The 23,551-nt window shown below is 47.3% G+C and overlaps 1 protein-coding gene across 1 annotated transcript; it reads right to left on the bottom strand.

The window, feature by feature from the left end:
• Positions 1 to 13: 13 nt before the first annotated feature.
• Positions 14 to 23,551, bottom strand: LOC132588602 (carboxylesterase notum2-like). Its single transcript, XM_060261033.1, has 12 exons — positions 23,244 to 23,551; positions 18,739 to 18,853; positions 17,782 to 17,896; positions 14,475 to 14,570; positions 14,329 to 14,389; positions 13,770 to 13,828; positions 13,592 to 13,694; positions 8,624 to 8,818; positions 7,593 to 7,693; positions 3,540 to 3,687; positions 2,447 to 2,494; positions 14 to 224 (listed from the first exon to the last, which is right to left on the bottom strand). Exons 1-12 carry the CDS (start codon positions 23,549 to 23,551, stop codon positions 14 to 16), a joined length of 1,560 nt encoding a protein of 519 aa, XP_060117016.1.

Raw genomic sequence — 23,551 nt, 5'->3', positions numbered from 1 at the left:
GCAAACAACAGTTTTAAGCTTCTTGGTCTCCAGCAGGGTCCTGCAGGGCCGGGCAGGTAGGATTGCAGTGTGGCCACAAGCAGCTGTCAATCAAGCGAAAGGGGCAGCTGCTGCTGCTGCGAAGAGGTGCTTTGGGAGGCTGGGCTGCTTTCTGGAGGCTCTTCACCCAGCACTGCAAGGCGCGCGGCAGAGGGACTCCTTTCACTTGGATTTCTGTCCAGTAGCTGAGAGGGTGGGGAAAGAAGACAAGACAGGAGAGGATTGACTGGCAGGTATGAGGACCAATCATGTTGAATTCCCATGGCATTGACCTTCTTCCTCCCCTCACGGCCAGGCCTGCAGGCCCTTCTGGACTAGGGTTGCCAGCCTCCAGGTGGGACCTGGAGATCTCCCGCTTTTACAACTGAGATCAGCTCCCCTGGAGAAAAAGGGCTGCTTTGGAGGGTGGTAAGGTTGCCAATCCCCAGGTGGGGGCAGGGGATCCCCCAGTTTGGATGCCCTCCCCTAGCTTCAGGGTTATCAGAAAGCGGGGGGTGGGGGAAATGTCTGCTGGGTACTCCATTAGTCCCTATAGAGACCAATTCCCATAGGGTATAATGGAGAATTGATCTTCAGGTAACTGGGGCTCGGGAGGGGGCTGTTTATTGCAGCCTAGCATGCAGTGCCTCTTCTCAAAATACCCTCCAAGTTTCAAAAATATTGGACCAGGGGGTCCAATTCTACGAGCCCCCAAAGAAGGTGACCCTCTCCTTCATTATATCCCATGAAGGAAGGCTTTTAAAAGGTGTGCGGTCCCTTTAAATGTGATGGCTAGGACTCCCTTGCCACTACCTTGCTCCTGGCCCCATCCCCAATGTCTCCTGGCTCCACCCCCAAAGTCCCCAGATATTTATTGAATTGGTCTTGGCAACCCTAGCGGGTGGATTCTAGGGCATTGTACCATGCCGAGGCCCCTCCCCTCCTCAAACCCCGCCTTCTCCCAGTTCAGAAGCCCTGCTGGGCAAAAAGCCCCACCCTCTTTCTACTCACAGCCTGAGCCAAGAACGGTGCTGACAGGACCCACGTCTGGGTGGGACCCCTGGATTCTACCCACAGTTAACTAAAATGTTCAGTTTTGCCCTGTTTGCAAGGGGGAAAGAGGCAACGGCTGAATACATATTAAGCAGGGTGGGAACAAAAGCAGTCACACCGCCAGGTTGTGGGAATGGACCTGGAAGTGCCTCTTCTGATGCAAAACATTTCCCACTGTCCAAAAGACCATTTTACACCTTGTGCCAGAAAACTGTGTGATAGGAGTGAAGCCATAACACAGTCTTCCCACCTTGGCCATTAAGAAGAAAAAAAATGGCAGTTATCTTGTCAGGTCTTGTGTAAACCCCGTCCACAGTCATCTGAACTACTATATCTGGACCACTGATTATACTCCAACCACACTATGAGCCCGCCCGCCTTTGTTATACAGTACTGTGTCGTGTTGCTGTTTTAATTGTATTTTATTGGTTTTATTGTATTTGACTGGTTCTATCTGGATGTAACCCGCCCTGAGCCCGTCTGGGAAAGGGCGGAATATAAATTTACTAAAATAAATAAAGCAACATCCCATGAAGAAATCCCAAGGAAAGAACATTTAGTTAAAAGATTAAAAGAGCCCCGTGGCACAGAGGGGTAAGCTGCAGTACTGCAGTCCAAGCTCTGCTCACGACCTGAGTTCGATCCCGGTGGAAGCTGGGTTCAGGTAGCTGTGCATGTTGCGTTTTGCAAAAAACAAGGTTGGATCGAACCAGCTTTTTTTGCTCAGTGTCACTGAATTCTTTTCTTTACTACAGCCCCTGTCCATGTGACTTTTGTAAATTCAAGTCCCGTGATCTTCAGCATAGCCTTTTTTGATGATAAGATTGGGTGAAGAGCCCTGTGGCGCAGAGTGGTAAGCTGCAATATTGCAGTCCAAGCTCTGCTCACGGCCTGAGTTCAATCCCAGCAGAAGCTGGGTTCAGGTTGCTGACTCAAGGTTGACTCAGCCTTCCATCCTTCCGAGTTTGGTAACATGAGTACCCAGCTTGCTGGGGGGTAAGTGTAGATGATTGGGGAAGGCAATGGCCACCCTGTAACAAAAAATCTGCCAACAAAATGTCATGATGTGACGTTACCCTATGGCTCAGTAACAACTTGGTGCTTGCACAGGGGACTAACTTTACCTTTAACAGATGCATGGGTATCTAACCTTCTAGGAACTGACACCCGGCAGCAGAATGTTGGCTGATAAATGAGGGGGTTGGCTGTGCCTTGTGCCCAGAAGGTCCCAGGTTCGATCCCTGACATCTGTTGATCAGAGGATCCAGGGGCATGTGAAAGAAAGACCCTTAAAAGCCTTTGCCAGTTAGAGCAGACAACACCAAATGAAGGTCTGACCGGTAAAAGGCAGCTTGGCGTATGCATTTATACTTACCTTTTAATTACCAGCGTATGAGCCAGACAAGAAGGCGCAAACACAGCACTACAGGAAAGAGAAAAGCACAACATTGCTGCTGTCTGATTTTCCCCACCCTATGTGTTCTCTGATGCAGCGATTTTGAACAGATTTTAAATGAATCAGCTGTGGATTTGATGAGTAAAGAGAACTTTAAATTTTAGAAAATAAGAATGATTGGTAGATTAGTTATGAGTAAGTGATCATGCGTTCACTGTAATTGTAACAATAAGCAAATATGTTTGATTTTGTCACTGAGAAAATTTTTGAAATGTTTAAACATATGTTTTTCAGATTTTCTATTATTGACTGTCTCCTCTTGTCTTATCCAGCAGGGCTACTCTGATGTCCTTGGAAGTTTTTTCTAATCCTCATTCTTCAACAGCCAATGCTGGAAGCTTCTCTCTGCAAACATGATTGCCTACTCAAATGTTTAACTTCAGCATCTGTACTACTTACGGCAGGGGTGGGGAACCTCCATCCCGAGGGCTGTATGCGGCCCTCTAGGTCACTTGGTGTGGACCTCAGGGATTGCTGGGCTGAACCGAGCCTTGTGGCAGCCTCTCTGGGGCCTGGCTGACCAGCGAGGATCGTGGGGCCCAGCCGCGCTGTGCAGCAGCCTCCCCAGGGCCATGCAGAGATCACAGGGCCCAGATGTACTGTGCAGCAGCCTCCCTGGGGCCTGGCTGGCCAGAATTGCTGCAGGGCCTGGAAAAGTTACTGTCACAGTTCAGTTTGCACTTGATTATCCCAGATGGTGTGGCCTACTATGCTAATATTAGGGGATGTGGTCTAATATGCTATTGCATTCCTGCTGGGCTTTTTCTACAAAAAAGCCCTGGACCTATGCATTTTCCTATGGCGGCAGGCCGTGTGTGTGCGTGCCAGATTAGGCTCTCCCCATATGACTTCAAATAGAAAAACAATTATTTGCATTAATTTTGCTGGCCTGAATCATTCTCCCTCAGCGGAGCACTGTTTTTTAAGCTGATAATTTTTTATGGCTCGCAAATGATGTTATAAATATCCATATGGCCCTTGGCAGAAAAAAGGTTCCCCACCCCTGACTTACGGGATGTCACGCAAAGAGCTCTTCAGCTCCCTCCCAAGGTTCTGGATGTCACCGCGTTGGTTTTCCAAAATGCTTGTGCTCCCGAGGCGGACATTTTCTAATTTCAGTTGTTCCTCATCAAACAGCCACTGAACGACAAACACCGGAGCTGCAAAGAGAAGGAAGAAGGCCTCAGCTTAAAGGAAAAAAAAGAATGATTATACATCAGAGGCTGAGAACAGAAGAACAAGGTTGCCAGACTGTGGCCCAGAGATTTCGTTGGACCTTTAATTCCCCTACCGCAGTACAAGCTGCCCCCTGGTAGGGTTGCCAAGTCCAATTCAAGAAATATCTGGGGACTTTGGGGGTGGAGCCAGGAGACACTGGGAGTGGAGTCAAAAGCAAGACTCTGACAAGCATCATTGAACTCCAAAGGGAGTTCTGGCCATCACATTTAAAGGGACTACACACCTTTTAAATGCCTTCCCTCCATTGGAAATAATGAAGGATAGCGGCACCTTCTTTTGGGGTTCATAGAGTTGGATCCCCTGGTCCAATCTTTTTGAAACTTGGAGGATGTTTTGAGGAGAGGTACCAGATCCTATGCTGAAAATGTGGTGCCTCTACCTCAAAAAACAGCCCCACCCCTAGCCCCAGATACTATGGATCAATTCTCCATTATACCCTATGGAAATCGGTCTTCATAGGGCATAATGGAGTGCCCACCAGATGTCTCTGTCCCCCCTCCCCTGTTTTATGATGACCCTGAAGTGGGGGGAGGGCCTCCAAACCAGGGGATTCCCTGCCCCCACCTGGGGATTGGTGACCCTAGTAGCAGAAACCAGGTGGGAGGGGTACAAGCTGCAACTTCTCCCACTCAGTGAAGATTTCTGTGGGTTGCAAACTGTTTTGGAGCCAGCAAACCTTTCTGGAACTTTAAGAAAGTGGAGTGGGTACCACAACAAAATGGTTGCCATGACACACTGCATTTACTTCAAGAAAGAGGTGGAGCCAAACACAAAATGGCTGCCATGGGTGACTGACACACTGCTTTGGAAATCAGATGCTGTTGGACTCCGTGTTCTAGAAAAGGGGGAGGGATTTGCTCCCTGTAAAGTCACAGGGAGTGTGCGGCAACAAAAATGGTTAAAAGGGGTCTTAAGACAGATTGCCAGAGGTATAAGGAAGACCTTGTCTAGGGCCAAGCTGTAATGGACCTGCCTGGAATGATCTCTGCAGTTTGCTCATTAGCAGAGATGGAATTCTAGCAGGAGCTCATTTGTATATTAGGCCACACAGAGCTTTTTTTGTAGAAAAAGCCCAGCAAGAACTCATTTGCATATTAGGCCACACTCCCTGACATAACCATTGTTTTGCACATGGCTTTTTGTAGAAAAGGCTTAACAATAACTCATTTGCATATTAGGCCACACCCCCTGGCCCCAAGCCAGTCGGAACTGCGTTCCTGTGCTTTCCTGCTATTACAAAAAAAAAAAGCCCTGAGGCCACACCTCCCTGATGTAGCCAATCCTCCAAGTGATTACAAGGCTATTTTTTGTAAGCTCTTGGAGGATTGGCTACATCAGGGGTGTGTGGCCTAATATGCAAAGGAGCTCTTGCTAGAATTCCACCCCTGCTCATCAGTCAGCTGGTAGGTAGGGTCTGAACTGAATCATCCTTTCTCCCCCTGCTGTTAAAATTAAAGTTTCTAAAATCAAAACATGAATGAGATCTGGCCTGAGATTCACCTGTCTGTGATAGACAGCAACACGTGCAGTTAAACAGGTCTGAACTAGTTCATTAACTGCGGGGAACGAAATGCCACATGCCTAAGCAACAGCAGAGACCACCAGGTTATTAACCAATCATATGTTTTCCTGCCAAAAGGTCTAGGTTGAAAGTTGTAACAAAGATCCTTTCTTATTTCTATTAATTTATTGTGTAAATGCAAATCAGGGTCCTTGAGCCTGCTTCTCTTGGACCAGTGAGCATAAAAATATATTGTTTTTCTGTTAAAGAGTCTCTGGTTTGGGGTGTGATTCTTTCCAGATTCAAGCTTTAAGGTGACTCAGCGTGTCCAAGAAATCCCAGGACACTGCCCCATTCAGGACTCTTTAGGTCAGAGCTGTCAAACATGCTGCCTGAGGGTCAGAGTGGCCCCCAAGCAACTCACAGTCATCTGCTTCCTTCTCTCTCTCTTGCCTCCTTCTGCATCACAGCTTGCTTTGCTAGGCTTGCTCAGTTGCACAGGAGCTACAGAGCAAAGCCTCTATTTTCTCCATTGGCTGACCAGTACATGAAGCAACTTGTGTACAAAAGCTCACAATGCCCAGCCATTTCATGTTTTCCCCTGGGTCTTAGGCTCAAAGCATTGACCATGAGATTTCTGCAATGAATGCCAATAAATCAAAAGTAGGTTTATAACTTACACAAATATACCTGAACAACGTCTGAACAACATGAATGTTGTCTCCAGATTTTGATGCAATCATTCAGAGCAAGAGATAGTTACCAGAGATTGAACAAACAAAATATTGTAAGAATGCTAACCTTTTAAGCATGTTTTAAGTTTTTTAAAAATCTTGAATTGTGTTTGTCTGTGTCCTTCATAAAGTTTATAAAGCCAGTTTGGTAAAGTGGTTAAGTGTGCAGGCTCTTATCTGGGAGAGCCAGGTTTGATTCCCCACTCCTCCACTTGCAGCTGCTGGAATGGCCTTGGGTCAGCCATAGCTCTCGTACAGCTGTCCTTGAAAGGGCAGCTGCTATGAGAGCCCTCTCAGCCCCACCCACCTCACAGGGTGTCTGTTGTGAGGGGAGAAGATATAGAAGATTGTAAGCTGCTCTGAATCTCTGATTCAGAGAGAAGGGCGGGGTATAAATCTGCAGACTTTTTCTTTTATCTCCTCTACCTGGCATTACGTTTTATGACACCCATGGCCCAGCCCAGTTCTCATTTATGAACTTATGAAGCTGCCTTATACTGAATCAGACCTTTGGTCCATCAAAGTCAGTATTGTCTTCTCAGACTGGCAGCGGCTCTCCAGGGTCTCAAGCTGAGGCTTTTCACACCTATTTGCCTGGACCCTTTTTTGGAGATGCCAGGGATTGAACCTGGGACCTTCTGCTTACCAAGCAGATGCTCTACCACTGAGCCACCGTCCCTCCCCGATTTATGTCAGATCCGGCCCTCACAACAAATTACTTCGACGATCCTGCTTTAGATTTTAGCCCCAGAAAGCACGGGTATCAGGAGGGAAACACGATAGCAGGTGCCATGTCCCCCATGCGTGCCAAATCAGGACTGGTTGGTCTAACAGAAGTAGGGTTGCCAAGTTCAGCTCAAGATTTGGGGGTGGATCCTGGAGCAAGGGTGTGACAAGCATAATTGAACTCCAAAGGGAGTTCTGGCCACCATATTGAAAAGGACTGCACACCTTTTTAAATGCCTTCCACCCATAGGAAATAATGAAGGATAGGGGCATCTTCTTTTGGGGCTCACAGAATTGGACCCCCTGGTTGAATCTTTTTGAAACTTGGGGGGGTATTTTGGGGCGAGGCACTAGATACTATGCCAAAGATTTGGTGCCTCTACCTCAAAAAACAGAGCCCTAGATATCCGCGGATCAATTCTCCATTATTTCCTATGGGAATAAATCTCCATAGGGAATAATGCCCAGCAGACATTTCCCTCCCCTCCCCCCACTTTCCGATGACTCTGAAGTGGGGGGGGGCCTCCAAACTGGGGGATACCCTGCCCCCACCTGGGGATTGGCAACCCTAAACAGAAGAGAAGGAGCATCAAGTATAAGTTGACAGCACAGAATAAACCCAGCAGTAGGGAAAGATCAGATAAGGAATTTAAAAGGTGTTAAACAATCCAACAGTGTTAAAATGCCAGGGGGGAAGAGTGAGGATTTGGACTGGGTGTTGGAAAATCAGCTGGTACCTGGTTGCAGGCAACCCTATACCAACCAGGCTCACAGGAAGAACAATAGCCGCTTGGGTAAAGCTGCTACTGATATCACTGTGGGAAGGAGGCCCTGCAGTTCAGTCTGTGAGTGTGACCTGCCTTACTTTTCAGGGATGAATACAGCTTATGTCCCAGGAAGCATTGCCACTCCTCGCCCCGTTTGAATTGCTGCTTGCATTTCTCTGGAAGGAGTCCGTTCCACATTCTAGAGGGGAGAGAAGGAACACATAACCTTGGCATTTGTCACATGGGAGATCTTTTGATCTTGCTTTGCGTGGGGCCATTTTCTGGAGGATGTCTGGAGCTCCCATCTCACAGGGGCCCCAAAGCTGTTGGGCGTTACATGGGCGCTCGGTTGGACATAACAGAGAATGGAATCCCAAGCATTCACACAACACTAAATAATCCATTTTGCAACTGGATTTTTTTTTTTACTGTGTAAGAATAGCAAAAACCCACTTGCAAAATGCACTGTTTAGTGTAGTGTGAGTGCACCCTTAGGCAGTGGAGTGTTCTCCAGTTGCATCAACACCCAGGGCCGGCCCACCCACTAGGCAAACTAGGCATTTGTTTAGGGTGCTGGCAGGACGGAGGTGCCGAAATCGGCCCTCAACCCCTCCCCGGCCCCTAGGCAAATCCCTATTTGCTCCCCCCCCCCTCACAATTTTAATGCCCGGAAATGGGTGGTGAAGCTCCTGGGGCTCTTTAAAGGCTGCCCCTCCCCCTGCCGATGAGCTAAGTGTCACGGAGGCTGGCAGTTCCTATGCCGGCCTTCTGGTGCGCTCAGGACAATCAGCGCTGGAGCAGCAGTGGCAGGAAGGACGAGCGAGCCACTGAAAAAGCCACTTTACCCACTGATCAGCTGATCAGCAGAGGGAGGGGGCGGCCTTTAAAGAGCCCTGGGAGCGTGGCGCTTCACCGCTCATTCCTGGGCATTAAAATTGTAAGGGAGGGAGGAGGAGGTGCCACCATGGAAAGGGGCAGGGCAAGTTGCAGGGCACAGCACAGGGGCGGTGGGCAGCGAGACTGCCTGGGGCACCATGCACCCTAGGGCCAGCCCTGTCAACACCCATAATCCCCCCTATCTTATGTGTGGGAGGGAGCCCCACTGCCAGGTCAGCAGGTCAAGGTGTACCGGAGCCCTTTCTTGAGAGCATCTGCTGGAGAGCAAGTCAAAGGATCTGAACATCCTGGTGGTCTCGGCCGCTTGGTGCCGATCAGGAACCAGCCGGAGTCGACAAGTCCCTGGACTTGAAGAGCTTCTGCTTTGAGCTCCGCTAAGAGTTCTGCGACCCGATCGATGTTCAACAGGACACCTGTGGCTCCAGCACTGAAAAGGAAAAGGCATCATGGCAGGCCCAGTATCTTCCACACCGGATCTTGGTGTGGTAACTAAATCTATCTACTGACAAGTTTATCTCACTGTTCCTCCAAGGAGCTCAGAATGGCATCCCCCATTTTACCCCCACCTTACAACACCTTACAAAAATAGGGGTTTGCCTGGTGAGGTAGGACAGGCTAAGAGTTGGAGACTGGCCCAAGGGCTCTGACGCTGACTCACTCCAGCTCTGGACCACTAGTTGAGTCACACCACCAGCTCTCCTGCAGAGAATTAATGCAGGAGTAGGGTGAGGCCTTGAAACCTTTTCAAAGAGAAAAGTGAGATAAAAGTATTTCAGGTAACAGTGCAATTCTATGCAGCATCTCTGAGATCTAAGGCTTCTGAAATAAATAAACTACAGTAACTCTGCTTGGGTCAGTGTGGTGTAGGGTTGCCAAATCCAATTCAAGAAATATCTGGGGACTTTGGGGGTGGAGTTCTGGCCATCACATTTAAAGGGACAGCACACCTTTTTTAATGCCTTCCTTCCACAGGAAATAATGAAGAATAGGGGCACCTTCTTTTGGGGCTCATAGAATTGGACCCCCTAGTCCAATCGTTTTGATACTTGGGGGGTACTTTGGGGAGAGGCACTAGATGCTATATTGAAAATTTGGTGCCGCTAACTAAAAAACAGCTCCCCCAGAGCCCCCGAAACCTCCAGATCAATTCCCCATTATACCCTATGAGAATCAATCTCCACATAGGGAATAATGAAGTGCTCAGCAGATGTTTCCCTCCATTTCTGGCGACTCTGAAACAAGGGATTGGCATCTCTACTTACAAGTTGCTGCCAACTTCTTCAAAGTAACACAGACACACCATCCCAAGAGGAAGCCTTTCTCAAGTAGAGACTGAAGCCTCCGGGGCTGGAAAGGCACATGGTACTCTGGGGGCGGGGCTTCCCCCCGCTGGCCAGCTGACTGGGGGCGGGAAGGAGCCTGGGAAAGTGGAAGAACCCCCGCTGGGACCTGGGGATTGGCAAGTCTACTCCACCAGGATATGAAGCAAAAAGGTAAAGACAGGTCTGCTTTTCCAAGGGGTTTTACCACAGCCATCCACCAATGTGGGAAAATGTGCAGGACTACACAAGGCATAAATTGGGACTGTTAGACTTTCTCCTTCCTGGAGACTCTGGCCATAGAAAATCAATCTTGTTCTCCTTTCATTCGGCCTCCTTCTGGGTTGCTTATAACTAAATGGGTCCAGGGTTCCTCCAGGACTAAATTTGCCAGGTCAATAGGCTTCGCAATCCCCAGTTCCCAGTGGGGGATCCCCTGGTTTTGCAGGCTCCTTCCCACCCCCAGTCATCTGGCCGGGAGGGGGGAAGCCCTGCCCCAACAGTCACCACGTGCCTTTCCACGCCAGAAGGCTAGAAACTGCTTGCTTTTTAGAAGGTGTGTGTGTGCCTTTAAATCTGTAGGAGTAAGGCTGAATGGGGGCAGGGTAAGTCAGCAGAACAACATGGCTGCTCCCAGTGAACTGCTAGAAAGGAAGAGGAAACCAGCACAACAAACAGAGGATTGTTCCTTTCAGAAGCTGTTTGCACAGTAAAATAGAGAGTAAAGAGTAAACTAGAACCTTTGGTTGCTCTGTGTTACTCTGAAGAACTTGATTGAATATACAACAGATGGTTACATTCAACAATTCTATGAGTAAATTGCTCCAATAAAATCACAAAAGTGTTTTGGCTGTTCTGTGTGTGTGTGTAAGAGAGAGGGGGGTGGGATATGCAGCTGCTGGGGGATGAAGAAATGAAGACTGTATTCAGGGGAACTGCACTGCTGTATTCTAATTTATTTAAGGGAATGTAAAAGCCTCCTGGGTCTACCCGCAAAGCCCTCAGATATTTTCTGAGTTAGACTTAGTAACTCTGCAGCTCTATGTTGAGAAATACCTGGAAATTTAAAGAGTAGAGCCTGGGGAGGGGGGGCGGGCTTGAGGACTGGAGGCACCTTAGCAGGATACAATGCCATACAGTTCACCCTAGTGTTTTTCTCCAGGAGAACGGATCTCTATTGTCCAGAGATCAGTTGGAATAGCGGGAGATAATTAGGCCCTGCATGGAGGCTGGAAACACTAGCTTTCTTCCACCTGAACTATCTCATTCTTTGAGATCTTCCCCCAACTCTTCAATGTCAAGGGAAGACTACATGGGACAGAGTCTTTTCTGCTGTTGCACCCAAAAGCATGGCACTCCCTTCTTCCTCCAGAGGATTTTCCTCTGCCCCTTTAGCTGGGGACTTGACACAGTGGGCAAATACAGTTTTCTCCCAGAAGCTATTTTCAGGGGTATCGTCATGTTGGACTGCAGTAGACGAGCAACGTTTGAGTCCAGAAACAACGTCAAGCACCTTAAAAAACAGTAAGATTTCCAGGATATAAGATTTTGAGAATCAAAGCCCCTTCATCAGATACTGAATCCTGTTCTTCTCAACTCGAATTTTGCTCTTCTTCCAGAAGGCATTTGGTAAAGTAATTTGGTAAAATATATTTGGTAACACCTGCTTGATTTGCTATTAATTTTGTTTCTTCTGACTGTGCTTTCAGGACCATTATTATATTTTGTTCTTTTATGCTGGAGTTGAATATGTTATTTAAAAGACGGGCTATACCGGGGTGGCCAAACTTGCTTAATGGAGGAGCCACAAGACATAACATCAGATGTTTGAGAGCCGCAAGACGGGGAAAAATATTGCTTACCCTTCAGTGTTGTCATAAGAATTGTAGAAAGATCACATATATTAAGTGCTTGGACCACTGAAACCATTATATCAGTATTATCAACATGGCCCATCTTGCTCAATATTGTGTTTTCTGACTAGGAATGGGTCTGGTCTGGTTTTCTCCCTGACATACTAGTTTTCTATATGCAGGGAATGCTTTCTGAATGGAACAGCATTCAATCGTGTGAACCCCCACTTCAAATGACCTCCATGGAAGTTAAATGTCAGATGCAGCCCTAAGTGTTCAGTGCTGAATGTTGGGGGTCTTGATTCATTTTAAGCTTCCTCCCCCATTCACACTGCACAAATAGCTGGTTCAACACCCCTCCCTCCCCGTACAAGCACACACCCTGAAACTTTCTGTAACGAGAGAGAAAGATCCTTCACTGCAGTCAAGATTGTTTTCTTTGTATTTTAATTTGGGGACTGAGACTGTCCTGCCCCTGCTTTGGAGCAAGGCCCTATTTCAACCCAGGGGCATTTGATAGAGAAAGTTTCCAAGTCTGGTGTAGTGGTTAGAGCAGGGGTGGCCAAACTGTGGCTTGGGAGCCACATGTGGCTCTTTCATACATATTGTGTGGCTCTTGAAGCCCCCACTGCCCCATCAGCTGGCTTGCAGAAGGCATCTGTCTCTTTTTTCTTAAAGCCAAGCCAGCTGATAGCCTGGAGAATGCATTTAAAGTTGTTTTCTTTCCCCCTCCCCTACTCATCTTCCTTCCTTCCTTCCTTCCTTCCTTCCTTCCTTCCTTCCTTCCTTCCTTCCTTCCTTCCTTCCTTCCTTCCTTCCTTCCTTCCTTCCTTCCTTCCTTCCTTCCGGCTTTCAAACATCTGACATTTATTCTATGTGGCTCTTACGTTAAGCAAGTTTGGCCACCCTTGGGTTAGAGCATTGGAGTCCCAGGTTCGAATCCTCATTTTGCCATTGAAGCTGACGTGGTGACCTTGGGCTGGTCACACTCCCTCAGCCTAACCTACTTCACAGAGTTGTTGTGAGGATGAAATGGAGTGATATAAGTTGCTTTGGGTCCCCGCTTTGGTGAGAACTGTGGGGTATAAATGCAATAAATAAATAAACCACAGGATTGCATATAAATATGCAGTGTCAGTAAACTACAGGGGTGGTCAAACTTGTTCAACATAAGAATAAATGTCAGATGTTTGAGAGACACAAGACAAGAACATCAGAAGTTTGAGAGCAGGAAGGAAGGAAGGAAGGAAGGGAGGGAGGGAGGAAGGAAGGAAGGAAGGAAGGAAGGAAGGAAGGAAGGAAGGAAGGAAGGAAGGAAGGAAGGAAGGAAGGAAGGAAGGGGGGAGGGAGGGAGGGAGGAAGGAAGGAAGGAAGGAAGGAAGGAAGGAAGGAAGGAAGGAAGGAAGGAAGGAAGGAAGGAAGGAAATAGATCGGGGAGGGAGAGGTGGAAAGAAAGCAACTTTAACTTTAAATTCATTCTCCAAGCTGCCTGCTGGCTTGGCTTGGAGATGTAATTTATAGAGAGAAATGCCTTCTCCAAGCCAGCTGATTGGGGGAGGGGTTTGGAGAGCCACACAATATGTATGAAAGAGCCACATGTGGCTCCCGAGCTGCAGCTTGGCCACCCCTGGTTTACTGGACTGGCTGGCGGCAGCATCCCAACATCTCAGGTTCTGCCAACTGGACATCCTTTTGAATACAGGGATCAAATCTGGGCTCTTCTGCATACAAAGCTGATGCTCTTCTATTCAACAAAAGTTAGGGCTTTTTTTGTAGCAGGAACACCTTTGCATCTTAGGCCACACACCCCTGATGTAGCCAGTCCTCCAAGATCTTACAATAGGCCCTGTACGAAAAGCCCTGAAGCTATTGGAGGATTGGCTACAGCAGGAGTGTGTGGCCTAAGATGCAAAGGAGTTCCTGCTACCAAAAAGCCCTGAAATCTTCACTCTAACATTAGTAAAGTGGAATCATACCCTTATATCAAATAGATTTAGCCCTCGCAGTTCTCAGGGTCTTTCGGCTTACCTTGAGCCAGCAAGCAAGAGTCCTTTAGCTTGCTTAATTCCTTTGGGGACAAGGTCTTTTATGACTTCCTGGATAATCAAAGAGCCCATGAAAGTATAAGGCACTAGAAGAAATAAGGCAAGGTTGAAAATGACCTGAGATGAAAAGGGGCCAGAAGGTACTGGGAATCGGCGTATACCTTGTCGTGATTTGGGCAGAGTTCCAATCCAAAGGTCACTAGAGCAATAAGGCACAAAGCTGGAGAGAAGCAGCAAAATCATGCAATTAAAACAATTAAGTATTATAAGCTACATTGTACTGAGTAAACAGAAAGCAACAATTGCCATGACATTTGTGTGGTGCTTTTGCTCCCTCCCCCAGCAGAAAATCTGTGGATATCTGCATTAAAAAGAAAAGAAAAGACATATCTTGCTTTTTTACCCTACACAGAATATACAATATAAAAACAGGACTATAATCTACAACAAAATAGCCAGCTAGGTCAGGAAAGAAACATCACCACCATGAAAATCACAAGGCCTGAATGGGTATCCCTGCCTTTGAAACTCCATAGTCCTAATGCCATCACTAAGAAGGCCCTGCCTCATATAGCCCAGGATCTCTGATGGTGCAGGGATATGGAAATGAAGATTTACAGAAGATCTCTGTATGCAGATAGGCTGCTGAAGAAGAATGCAGTCTTTAAGGTGCCCTGCCTTTGGTCTCAGAACATTTAGGGAATGGAAGAAACATCTTACACTGCATTTGCACTCCACCAGTAAGGGTTCTCCTCCATGTGAGCTGACAAAATGCCTGTCCCTAGGACAACAAGCAGAAAAAGAAGACAGTGATGGATGATCGTCCAACAGCTCTTATGCTAGTGTTATCTCTCAAATCTCAGTACCTTTTCTTGTTTGTGGCCACTCCAATGAACTTGTCAAGCGACGACTATTCTTGTGTCTGCTCTCACACGTTTCGGTGTTATAGCAGCACCAGCCACCTGGCAAAGAATGGGAAAGAGGGCATTGACTACAAAGCAAGCAATTGCCTTAAAACTCACACTTGAGGCTGCATTTCAGAGGGGGTGTCTATTTCTCTCCTTGGATCCCTAAGTTTGTTTTTTTAAAAATTCAGAAATGAAGTACAGGGGCAAAAACATTCCACAAATACATAAATATAACATTTTAACAACCAAACATTTAAAATGGTAAAAAAAATCCTTATAAATAGCTCTACAAGGGATTGTTATCATTTTCTGAAAGGCGTTGCAAAATCGGGTACCAGATAGTGGAAAATTTAGTGTGATAATTAGCATTAGAAAGTTATGTCATGTGATCCGCTAACTTAGCCATAATAACATGCTCTGAGACATTTTTGTACCAAAGCTCTATGCTAGGAGCTTTAGGGTTTTCCCAAAATGCTGCCACTGTTAGCTAGGTGGTTGCAATATGGACACAAATGGTTTGGTGTAATGGTTAAGTGCATGGACTGTTATTTGGGAGAACCAGGTTTGATTCCCCACTCCTCCACTTGCACCTGCTTGAATGGTCTTGGGCTAGCCATAGCTCTTGCAGAGTTGTCCTTGAAAGGGCAGCTTCTGGGGGAGCTCTCTCAGCCCCACCTACCTCACAGGGTGTCTGTTGTGGGGGAAGAAGATAAAGGAAATTGTAAGCTGCTCTGAGTCTCTGATTCAAAGAGAAGGGCGAGGTATAAATCTGTAGTTTTCTTCCCGCAGCTGTAAATCTGGCCAATATGTCAATTAAAAATGATTCTAAGAGAAACGGTAAATCTATCCTCATGATATATAATTTCAAACAGTGAAGCCGGCATCAAAAAGATTCAATCACAGGGTATTCCCACCAACAATGTATATAAGAACCAGGGACATTGCTTCCAGCAAAGAGCTGAGCTAGACATGAAAATATGAGAAAAAAGTTTCAGCATCAGGTGCCACCTTGTATACAACTTAAAACATTGCATTATAACCAGAGCTTTTTTTATAGAAGGAACTCCTTTGCATATTAGGCCACACACCTCTGATGTAGCCAATCCTCCTGGAGCTTACAGTAGGCCCTGTAAGAAGAGCCCTGTGAGGTCTTGGAGGATTGGCTACATCAGGGGAGTGTGGCTTAGTATAAAAAGGAATTTCTGCTAAAAAAAAAAAAAAGCCCCAATTTGAACTGAATACTCTTTTTGGATCCCTAAGTTTGTCAAGACTTGGGCCAGACAGAACCCTGTTGCAAATATAAGAGGAAAATTTGGTGCCCTTTGTTCATCGGTTCATAAGTCATGGCCTGAAAAAGGAATTCCAGGCTTTTGCACAGAAGAGACTGCTTTGGCTGTGTGTCAATGGGACACCCCCACAGCCAGCGTTGGGCCTGGTTTGGGGAAAGAGCCCCCTGCAGGACACACAGAGGAACCTTCTGGTCTGGTCATCCAACTATATTCTTACTAGCTTGCAACCAGGAGCTACGTTTGGGCACTCATGAGAGGCCTGAAAGGGACTTCCATTGCTCCTGACTGTATGTGCTTGGAGCTGTCCCGTGTGCTGCCCAGTCCAGCCCAGCCTGCGGAACTCATGAAACAGGTTGGTATTCTGCTGAGAAGATGATTGGATTTATATCTTGCCCTATACTCTGAATCTCAGAGTCTCAGAGTGGTCACAATCTCTTCTACTTTCTCCCCCTCCCCCACAACAGACACCCTGTGAGGTAGGTGGGGCTGAGAGAGCTTTTTACAGCAGCTGCCCTTTCAAGGATAACTCTTATGAAAGCTATGGCTGACCCAAGACCATTCCAGCAGCTGCAAGTGGAGAAGTGGGGAATCAAACCCTGTTCTCCCAGATAAAAGGTCGCGCACTTAACCACTACACCAAACTGGTTCTCAGGTTCTCGGGCTCACAGAGTGTGCCGGAATAAGACAAGGAGCAAAATGCTGCATTTCGATGTGGGAAACCCAGACTGTGAAATACCCCACTAGAGATTAAGTTCCTTAAATGATTTTGAGCAAGTCTCTATCTCTACAGCCAGGCCAAGCTTACCTTGCAGGACTCTTGGGATGCTAAAAAGACACTCTGAACTATTGGAAGAAAAGGTCTGGCACAGTCAGATGTGCTCAAGGAAGAAGGTCTCAGTCTGACAGCCTGACAGATATAACTATAACCCATACATCAATCCTTCCAATTCCTCCAGGAGATACTAAGGTAGTCGTTGTGTATGTTTTGATGCCAGCAAACACAATCCATCTCTCTCTCTGTGATGTATTTAAACTATACCATAAGAACATAAGAGAAGCCATGTTAGATCAGGCCAATGGCCCATCCAGTCCAACATTCTGTGTCACACAGCGGCCAAATATATATATATATATATATATATATACACACACACACACACACACACACACACACACACACTGTGGCTAATAGCCACTGATGGACCTCTGCTCCATATTTTTATCTAACCCCTTCTTGAAGGTGGCTATGCTTGTGGATGCCACCACCTCCTGTGGCAGTGAATTCCACATGTTAATCACCCTTTGGGTGAAGAAGTACTTCCTTTTACCCCAGCATCTCCATAGAAATACTGATGAGACAGTTTACAGCCATGAGAATTCTTTATAAAACAAAATAAAGTGATAAAACAAGTTGCAAACAAGTTGCAAACAAGAACATAACGGAATAAAATGTGTAACAGCAGCAAAACTAGAGAAGGAATGCAAAATATCACCAGATATAAATTTAGTAAGTTCTTGAAATCCTAAAGCAGCCAATATAAAACAAGGGAAAATCAATTTAATGAACTGTTTATTTCATTTAATGTTATTTAAAACATTTTTATGCAGCCTTTCCATCCAGTCAGGGTCTTCAAGGCAGAGATTAAAAAAACAGGACAAACAAGTAATGAAAGTGCGGGGGGGTGGGGGAGGTTGTGGAATCTGAAAAATCTTGGAGAATAAAAGCAACTTTGCTTGGTATCTGAAAGCCTATAAATTCGGCGCTGAGGAGCTTCTATAGGGAAGCCACTCTGACGCTTGGGTGCCACCACAAAAAAGGCCCTGCACTCACCTCCTCATCCCAGCCTGTGAAAGTGCAGACTCACAGAGCAAGAGTCCCTGAAGAAAATATCAGGCTCATACTTGATCGATGAGAGATTCAAAAAATAGACAGCTTCAGTTCATTGTTGTAAGAGGCGATTTTTCCTCTTACTTACCTTCTAAGAAAACAATCCACCTCTTGCTATTTCTCTGCTCCCTTATGTAGTATCTGCAACGAAAGAGGAGGGAGTATTGAATACATTTCTTCTCTTCCAACACTAATTCCAAATTCTTCAAATGGGGACTCACAAAGACGGACAGCAAATTCTCATGCATGCCCCTCTAGCTCTGTTCTTCTTCACCCTTGCTGTCGCTCCCCCCCACCACCACCTCCAGCTCTTCTTGATGCTGGCACCTCTATTCAGGGGTCATTTTGTAGAAAAATAGGTGGTGGAGCTCATCCAGGCATTGTTATGCAGCTGCACCTACTGTTCAATGGACAAGGTGGGGGAATCCTCAGAAAGGTTCAGGAGCTGCGCTCTTGTGAGCTCCTGCTGAATCGGAGGCCTGCCCCTACTTCAATGCCAGGCGCAAGACATCCCCCTCTCCCTCCCTACAGTCCGTATATGTGATCAAATAGAGATTAATTGACATGGAGATTAAAGACCTTAGAAGTCTTGCTTCTGGGCACTGCTCTGCCATGCAATGGGGGATTCCTTTTAATGGTTCACATACAGAGTATTTGTCTTGTTTGATTGATCCCCATATTCGAAGGTAGTTTATGTTGGCCCATTTTAATCTGCTTCCTTCAAAAAAATACCATTCTTTGATAGGCTATGTTCCTATGGGTTGAAGGAAATTGAAGGAACGGACCAAGCCCACCCCACCACGTGGGCAGGGTGGATGCAGCTGGCAGGAGAAGTTGAAACAAACATGAAGCGCATAGCCCTGCAACAGCAGCAAGGGGGAAAGGGGTGACGTGAGGCTCGGTCGGGCACAAAGACCGAAGCAAAGAAAACGCCAGCCCAAGGAGAGACCCCAAAAGCCACCATGGGTCGAAAGTGCTTCTGATGCGGCAACCTGGGGCACCTGGTGGCAAACTGCCCTGAGAAACCTCAAGCCCACCCCCTTACCCCGAAGCCGATGGCGGTGAGACCAAAGAAGACGCCAGGGAAGTCCAAGGAGTCCAGTCGGGGCAGCACCGCCACCTCGATGGTGCTTGACGAGGATACTATAATTGTGGACGACCTAAGCGAGGAGTCATGGAAGCCCGAGCCGGCGGGAAACGAGAGCAACCTGCACTGAGGGGTGCCGGGAGGCAGGTCATGGATCTAACGGCGCCATTATGGGTGAGAATAACTGGGGCCCTATTCTTTGTCCCCTTGACTTTATTGAACCCAAAACTCAAGCGATTTATGCACGCCCAAGCCCTAATTGACTCCGGGTGCACGCGGGAGATTATCACCCCACAACTGGTGGACGCCCTTGACTGTCTCGAACCCCCCTACCTCGCCCGATCCAGTTCAAGCAGATGGACGGGTCCGTAACGCAAGGGGAGCCATGCGTAGAAGAGACTCAGGGCCTGCCGGTGGGGATAGACAAACACTGGGAGGTAGAAGTTTTTGTCATTGCCCCTTCTTCCTCCTTTGATGTGATGTTAGGGCACCAGCTGGATATACAGTGGGGAGCACAGACCACAGATTGCACCGACAAACAGTACACGCACTACCACTGGCTAGAAAAATGCGGGCCAAATCCACCCCCTAAGAACGAAAAGATGTGCATGTCGGTAGAAGAGGTCTGATCAATCCCAAGGGAGTACCGGGACTTACGCAAAGTGTTTAGCGAGGAGGAAGCAAATGAACTGTCCCCCCATCGCAGTACCGACTGCGCTATCAAACTGATCCCGGGCCAAGAACTACCAAAGGCCAAACTGTACTCCATGTGGTGGGCGGAAAAGGCAGAATTACAAAAGTTCATTGACAAGAACTTAAAAAGGGGTTTCATTAGGCCGGCCACCGTGCCCCACACCGCGCCTGTCCTCTTCCGGAAAAAGAAGGACGGAAGCCTTAGGCTTCGCACAGACTTTAGTGGGATAAAAGGGATTTCTATGTCCAACACCTACCCCATCCCCCTAATCAGAGACTTACTAAGCACGGTGTAGGAAGGGTCCATCTTCACCAAGTTCACGCCTACTTTCGAGTAAGGATCAAGGAGGGGGATGAGTGGAAGATGGCGTTTAACACGCCGATGGGACAGTTCGAATATTTGGTGATGCCCTTCGGACTTCAAGGGGCCCCGGGAGTGTTCATGAAATTTATCAATGAAGTGCTAAGAGAATACCTGTACAAGGGGGTGGTGGTGTATCTGGATGACATCATTATCTATTCGAAAGATCTACCCTCCCATGTAAAACTGGTGAAGAAAGTGCTCTTCACCCTGTATGAGCACAAGCTATACGCAAAATTGTCCAAATGCAAATTCCACCAAACGGAACTTGACTACCTGGGATTCCGGGTCTCTGGGAAGGGGTTGGCGATGGACCCAGCCAAAATACAAGCAGTGCTAGACTGGGAACCCCCGAGGACACATAGACAGTTACAATCATTTCTCGGATTCGTGATTTTTTACAGGGGGTTCATTCAGGGGTTTGCCCAGGTGATGTTGCCCCTAACAGACCTACTTAAGACTAAGGGAAAGGGGCCGGAAGCTAAGAGACCCGGGGCCAAATTACCCTGGTCGCCACGGTGCCAAGAGGCCTTTGACAAACTTATGCGCTTGTTCACAAGCGAGCCGGTCCTTGCCCACCCAGACGAACTTAAGGACTTCGTGGTCCAGTGTGACGCCTCCGACGTGGCCGTAGGAGCCATATTAATGCAGAGGGATGAGTAGGAGAGGTTGAGACCCTGCGCCTATATCTCTAAAAAATATTTGCAAGACCAGCGTAACTGGTCAGTCTGGGACAAAGAGGCATTTGCAGTGACTTTCGCTCTCAAGACCTGGCGGTCTTGGTTAGAAGGGGCGGGTGTCCCGTTCGAGATCTGGGCCGATCATAAAAACCTAGAAGTGCTCACCGGCTGCTGAAAGCTGACTGCAAAACAAATTCGGTGGGCCAGATTCTTTGCTAAGTTCGACTTCACCCTCAAATACATCCCGGGGTCGAAGAACTTTATGGCTGACGCCCTCTCCCGATTGCCTCAGCACGAAAGCCAGAGGGAGGAGGTGATAGACTCCATCATTCCCCCCTCTGCGGTAGCGGGAGCAGTGATGACACAATCGGGGAAAAGAACAAAAGCTCCAGAGCCGTGGGGGGGCAGTAAGCTGATTGAGGAGACCGAGGCTGAAGGAGCAGAAAGGCCGGAAGGGATTGTGAAAGGAGAGGGGGGCGGGGTTTGGTACTATGAGGGGAGGTTGTACATTCCCAAAACCCTCTGCAAAGAAGTTTTACAGCACTGCCATTGTAACAAACTGGCAGGCCATTTTGGTTACGTAAAAACGTTGCATTTGATCAATAGACAATTTTGGTGGCCCCACATGAAAAAAGACATCTCAGAATTTGTGGCCACCTGCCCTATTTGCATCATGGCGAAGTAACGGGGGGGGGGGGGCGCCGGGACTCCTTCAGCCCACCCCCACGGCCAATTGGCCCTGGTCAGTAGTGTCGATGGACTTCATAGCAGAAGTGTCCCAGGGAAAAACAGTGATTTTAGTGGTAGTGGACACCTTTTCAAAACAAGCCCACTTTATTCGATGCAAGCAACTCTCGACAGCAAAGAAATTGGCGTACTTATTTTTCCAGCATATTGTTAAATTACACTCATTCCCTGACAAAGTCATTAGTGACCGCGGGCCACAGTTCGTTGCCAACTTCTGGCGGGAGTTTTGCAGACCGACATGCATAGAGCAGGGGCTGAGTTCTGCCTACCACCCACAGACAGACGGAATGTGTGGACGCCCTTCTGGAACAGTGCCTTCGGTGCTATGTAAATTACCAGCCATCGAACTGAGTGCAGCTACTCCCATTTGCTGAGTCTGGATACAATAACAGCTGGCATAGTTCCACTAAAGTGACCCCATTTCAAATTGTGAATGATTATGAAGGGAAACCTTTCCCCTTGCTGCCCAGCAGTAAAGAAACCTCTCCCCGCACCTCTTGCGAGCAATGGTGGGAGACACTAAAAAAAGGATGGGTCATTATTCAGGAGAACTTGGAAACGGCCAAGAGAGACTATAAAGCCCACTTCGATAAGAAGCATTCACCCGAATGGGATTTCAAAGTGGGAGAGACAGTTTTCCTATCCACCAAGAACTTGCCACTACCACAGACTTGCAGGAAACTGGCTTACAAATATCTGGGGCCATTCAAAATAAAACGAGTAATAAACAAAGTGACAGTAGAACTGGAACTGCCTAAATTGTTTAGTAAAATTCACCCTGTTTTCCATTGCAGCCTTCTTCGAAAAGATCCTGGAATTACATCTTGGCACCCCTGCCCTCCAGAGCCCAAACCTATTCAAGTGAGGGGTCAGAGTCATCATGAGGTGCAGGAGGTGCTGGATGCCAGACTGAAGAGGGGGGTTCTGTACTATCTAATACGGTGGAAATACTCTCCACCTAGCTGTGATGAATGGGTGAAATCATCAGATCTGCGAGTCCCCCTTCTTCTCAAAAGATTTTACCTACTGCACCCAGAAAAACCCCGAGCAAGAGCTTAGGGGGGGCAGTATGTCAGGCAATGTAACTATTCCTGAAATAAAATGCTTAGCTTAATAGCAGCCATATTGAACCGCTGTTACTAACCATGAGAAAGACCTTGCCTATCCAAGTAGAATGTTGTAGATAGTTGCCAGTGCTTAATGTGAACCTCTCTCTCCCCCTAATACTAACAAAGGCAAGAATTCCCCTTTGAAGATAAAGTGCCTCCAGGGACGAGCCTCTTGGCCATCCCAGGAAGACAAACCGTAGGAATAAGATAAGAGAGAGGGCCCATGTGAACCTTCACACCTCAGCTCAGCAATGTTGAAAATTGTGGCTTTTGTTTAGAAACCTTTGATGTAGCCCTCTTAAGTATGCGTTGCACTGTTACATGGTATCAGTCCCAATTTCTTCATTCTAGTGCATATGGATTATCAAATAAAGCCTAACTCTGTATCAATTCAAGGTCTGGTTGCTTTGAAACCTTATTGCCTGACACTGTGAGGTGGGTGGGGCTGAGAGGGCTCTCACAGCAGCTGCCCTTTCAAGAACAACGCCTGCGATAGCTATGAAAGCAAGATAGTGAGTTTACTAGCCTCAAATAAGGCTGAAACCATCAAAGTGGTGGCAAACTTCCTTTACTGTGCTTACAGGAGGAGAAGTCTATTTAGAATGTTTAATGAACCACCTTTCCCCCTGCTTCCTTGATTCGATATGTTGTTGTTATGTCAATAAAGGTTCTGTGACTGTATACGTGCAGATGTCTCAGCATTTTGGAGTAATGTCCAAATTCTTTTGCCATGAACTGGGTTTCTCTGTGAATGTGGAAGTTTGCAGGACTTTACGTCGTGATTGTGGCTGGCCCCACCATGCGGATTTTTAAATCTGTGCACGAGTCAGCCCTTGGCTATCAGATATGAAGACATTTGGGAAGGTGTCTTACCCAGCGGTTGTCCCATCGTTGCAAGTGACTTTGGGGTTCTTTAGAAAGGCGAGTTTCATGTCACGTGAGGGTTTAGAATGGGCCAAAGTGCTCCTTGCTGGTGGCGCTGCACTTTCCCCACTAGGAGACGCTATTTGGTGCACATCTTCCACCATGGCAACTGAAGGACGACCCCTTTGTTTCCGAGCGGGAGTCGTTGCATTAAGTTTGGGGAAGCGCTTGCTGTGAGACAACGCTTGCCCCAGCAGCAGCAGCAGCAGCAGCAGGACCACTAGCAGTGACTTGGAAACCTGTAGCAGCAGCAGCAT

Source organism: Heteronotia binoei, chromosome 20, assembly GCF_032191835.1.
Source record: "Heteronotia binoei isolate CCM8104 ecotype False Entrance Well chromosome 20, APGP_CSIRO_Hbin_v1, whole genome shotgun sequence".
In the NCBI taxonomy this organism is placed as follows: domain Eukaryota; kingdom Metazoa; phylum Chordata; class Lepidosauria; order Squamata; family Gekkonidae; genus Heteronotia; species Heteronotia binoei.
Note: the sequence above shows the minus strand (reverse complement) of the source record. Positions and strands in the feature narration are given on the sequence as shown.

What these genes read in the sequence shown, in the direction of transcription:
- LOC132588602 (XM_060261033.1), bottom strand. Translation starts at nt 23,551, where the DNA reads ATGCTGCTGCTGCTACAGGTTTCCAAGTCACTGCTAGTGGTCCTGCTG. An exon ending in CTCTTGCTTGCTGGCTCAAG is followed by an intron (nt 8,819 to 13,591) that starts GTAAGCCGAAAG and finishes TTTCCTTTTCAG; the next exon opens with TGCTGGAGCCACAGGTGTCC. An exon ending in AGCTCTTTGCGTGACATCCC is followed by an intron (nt 2,495 to 3,539) that starts GTAAGTCAGGGG and finishes TCTTTCCTGTAG; the next exon opens with TGCTGTGTTTGCGCCTTCTT.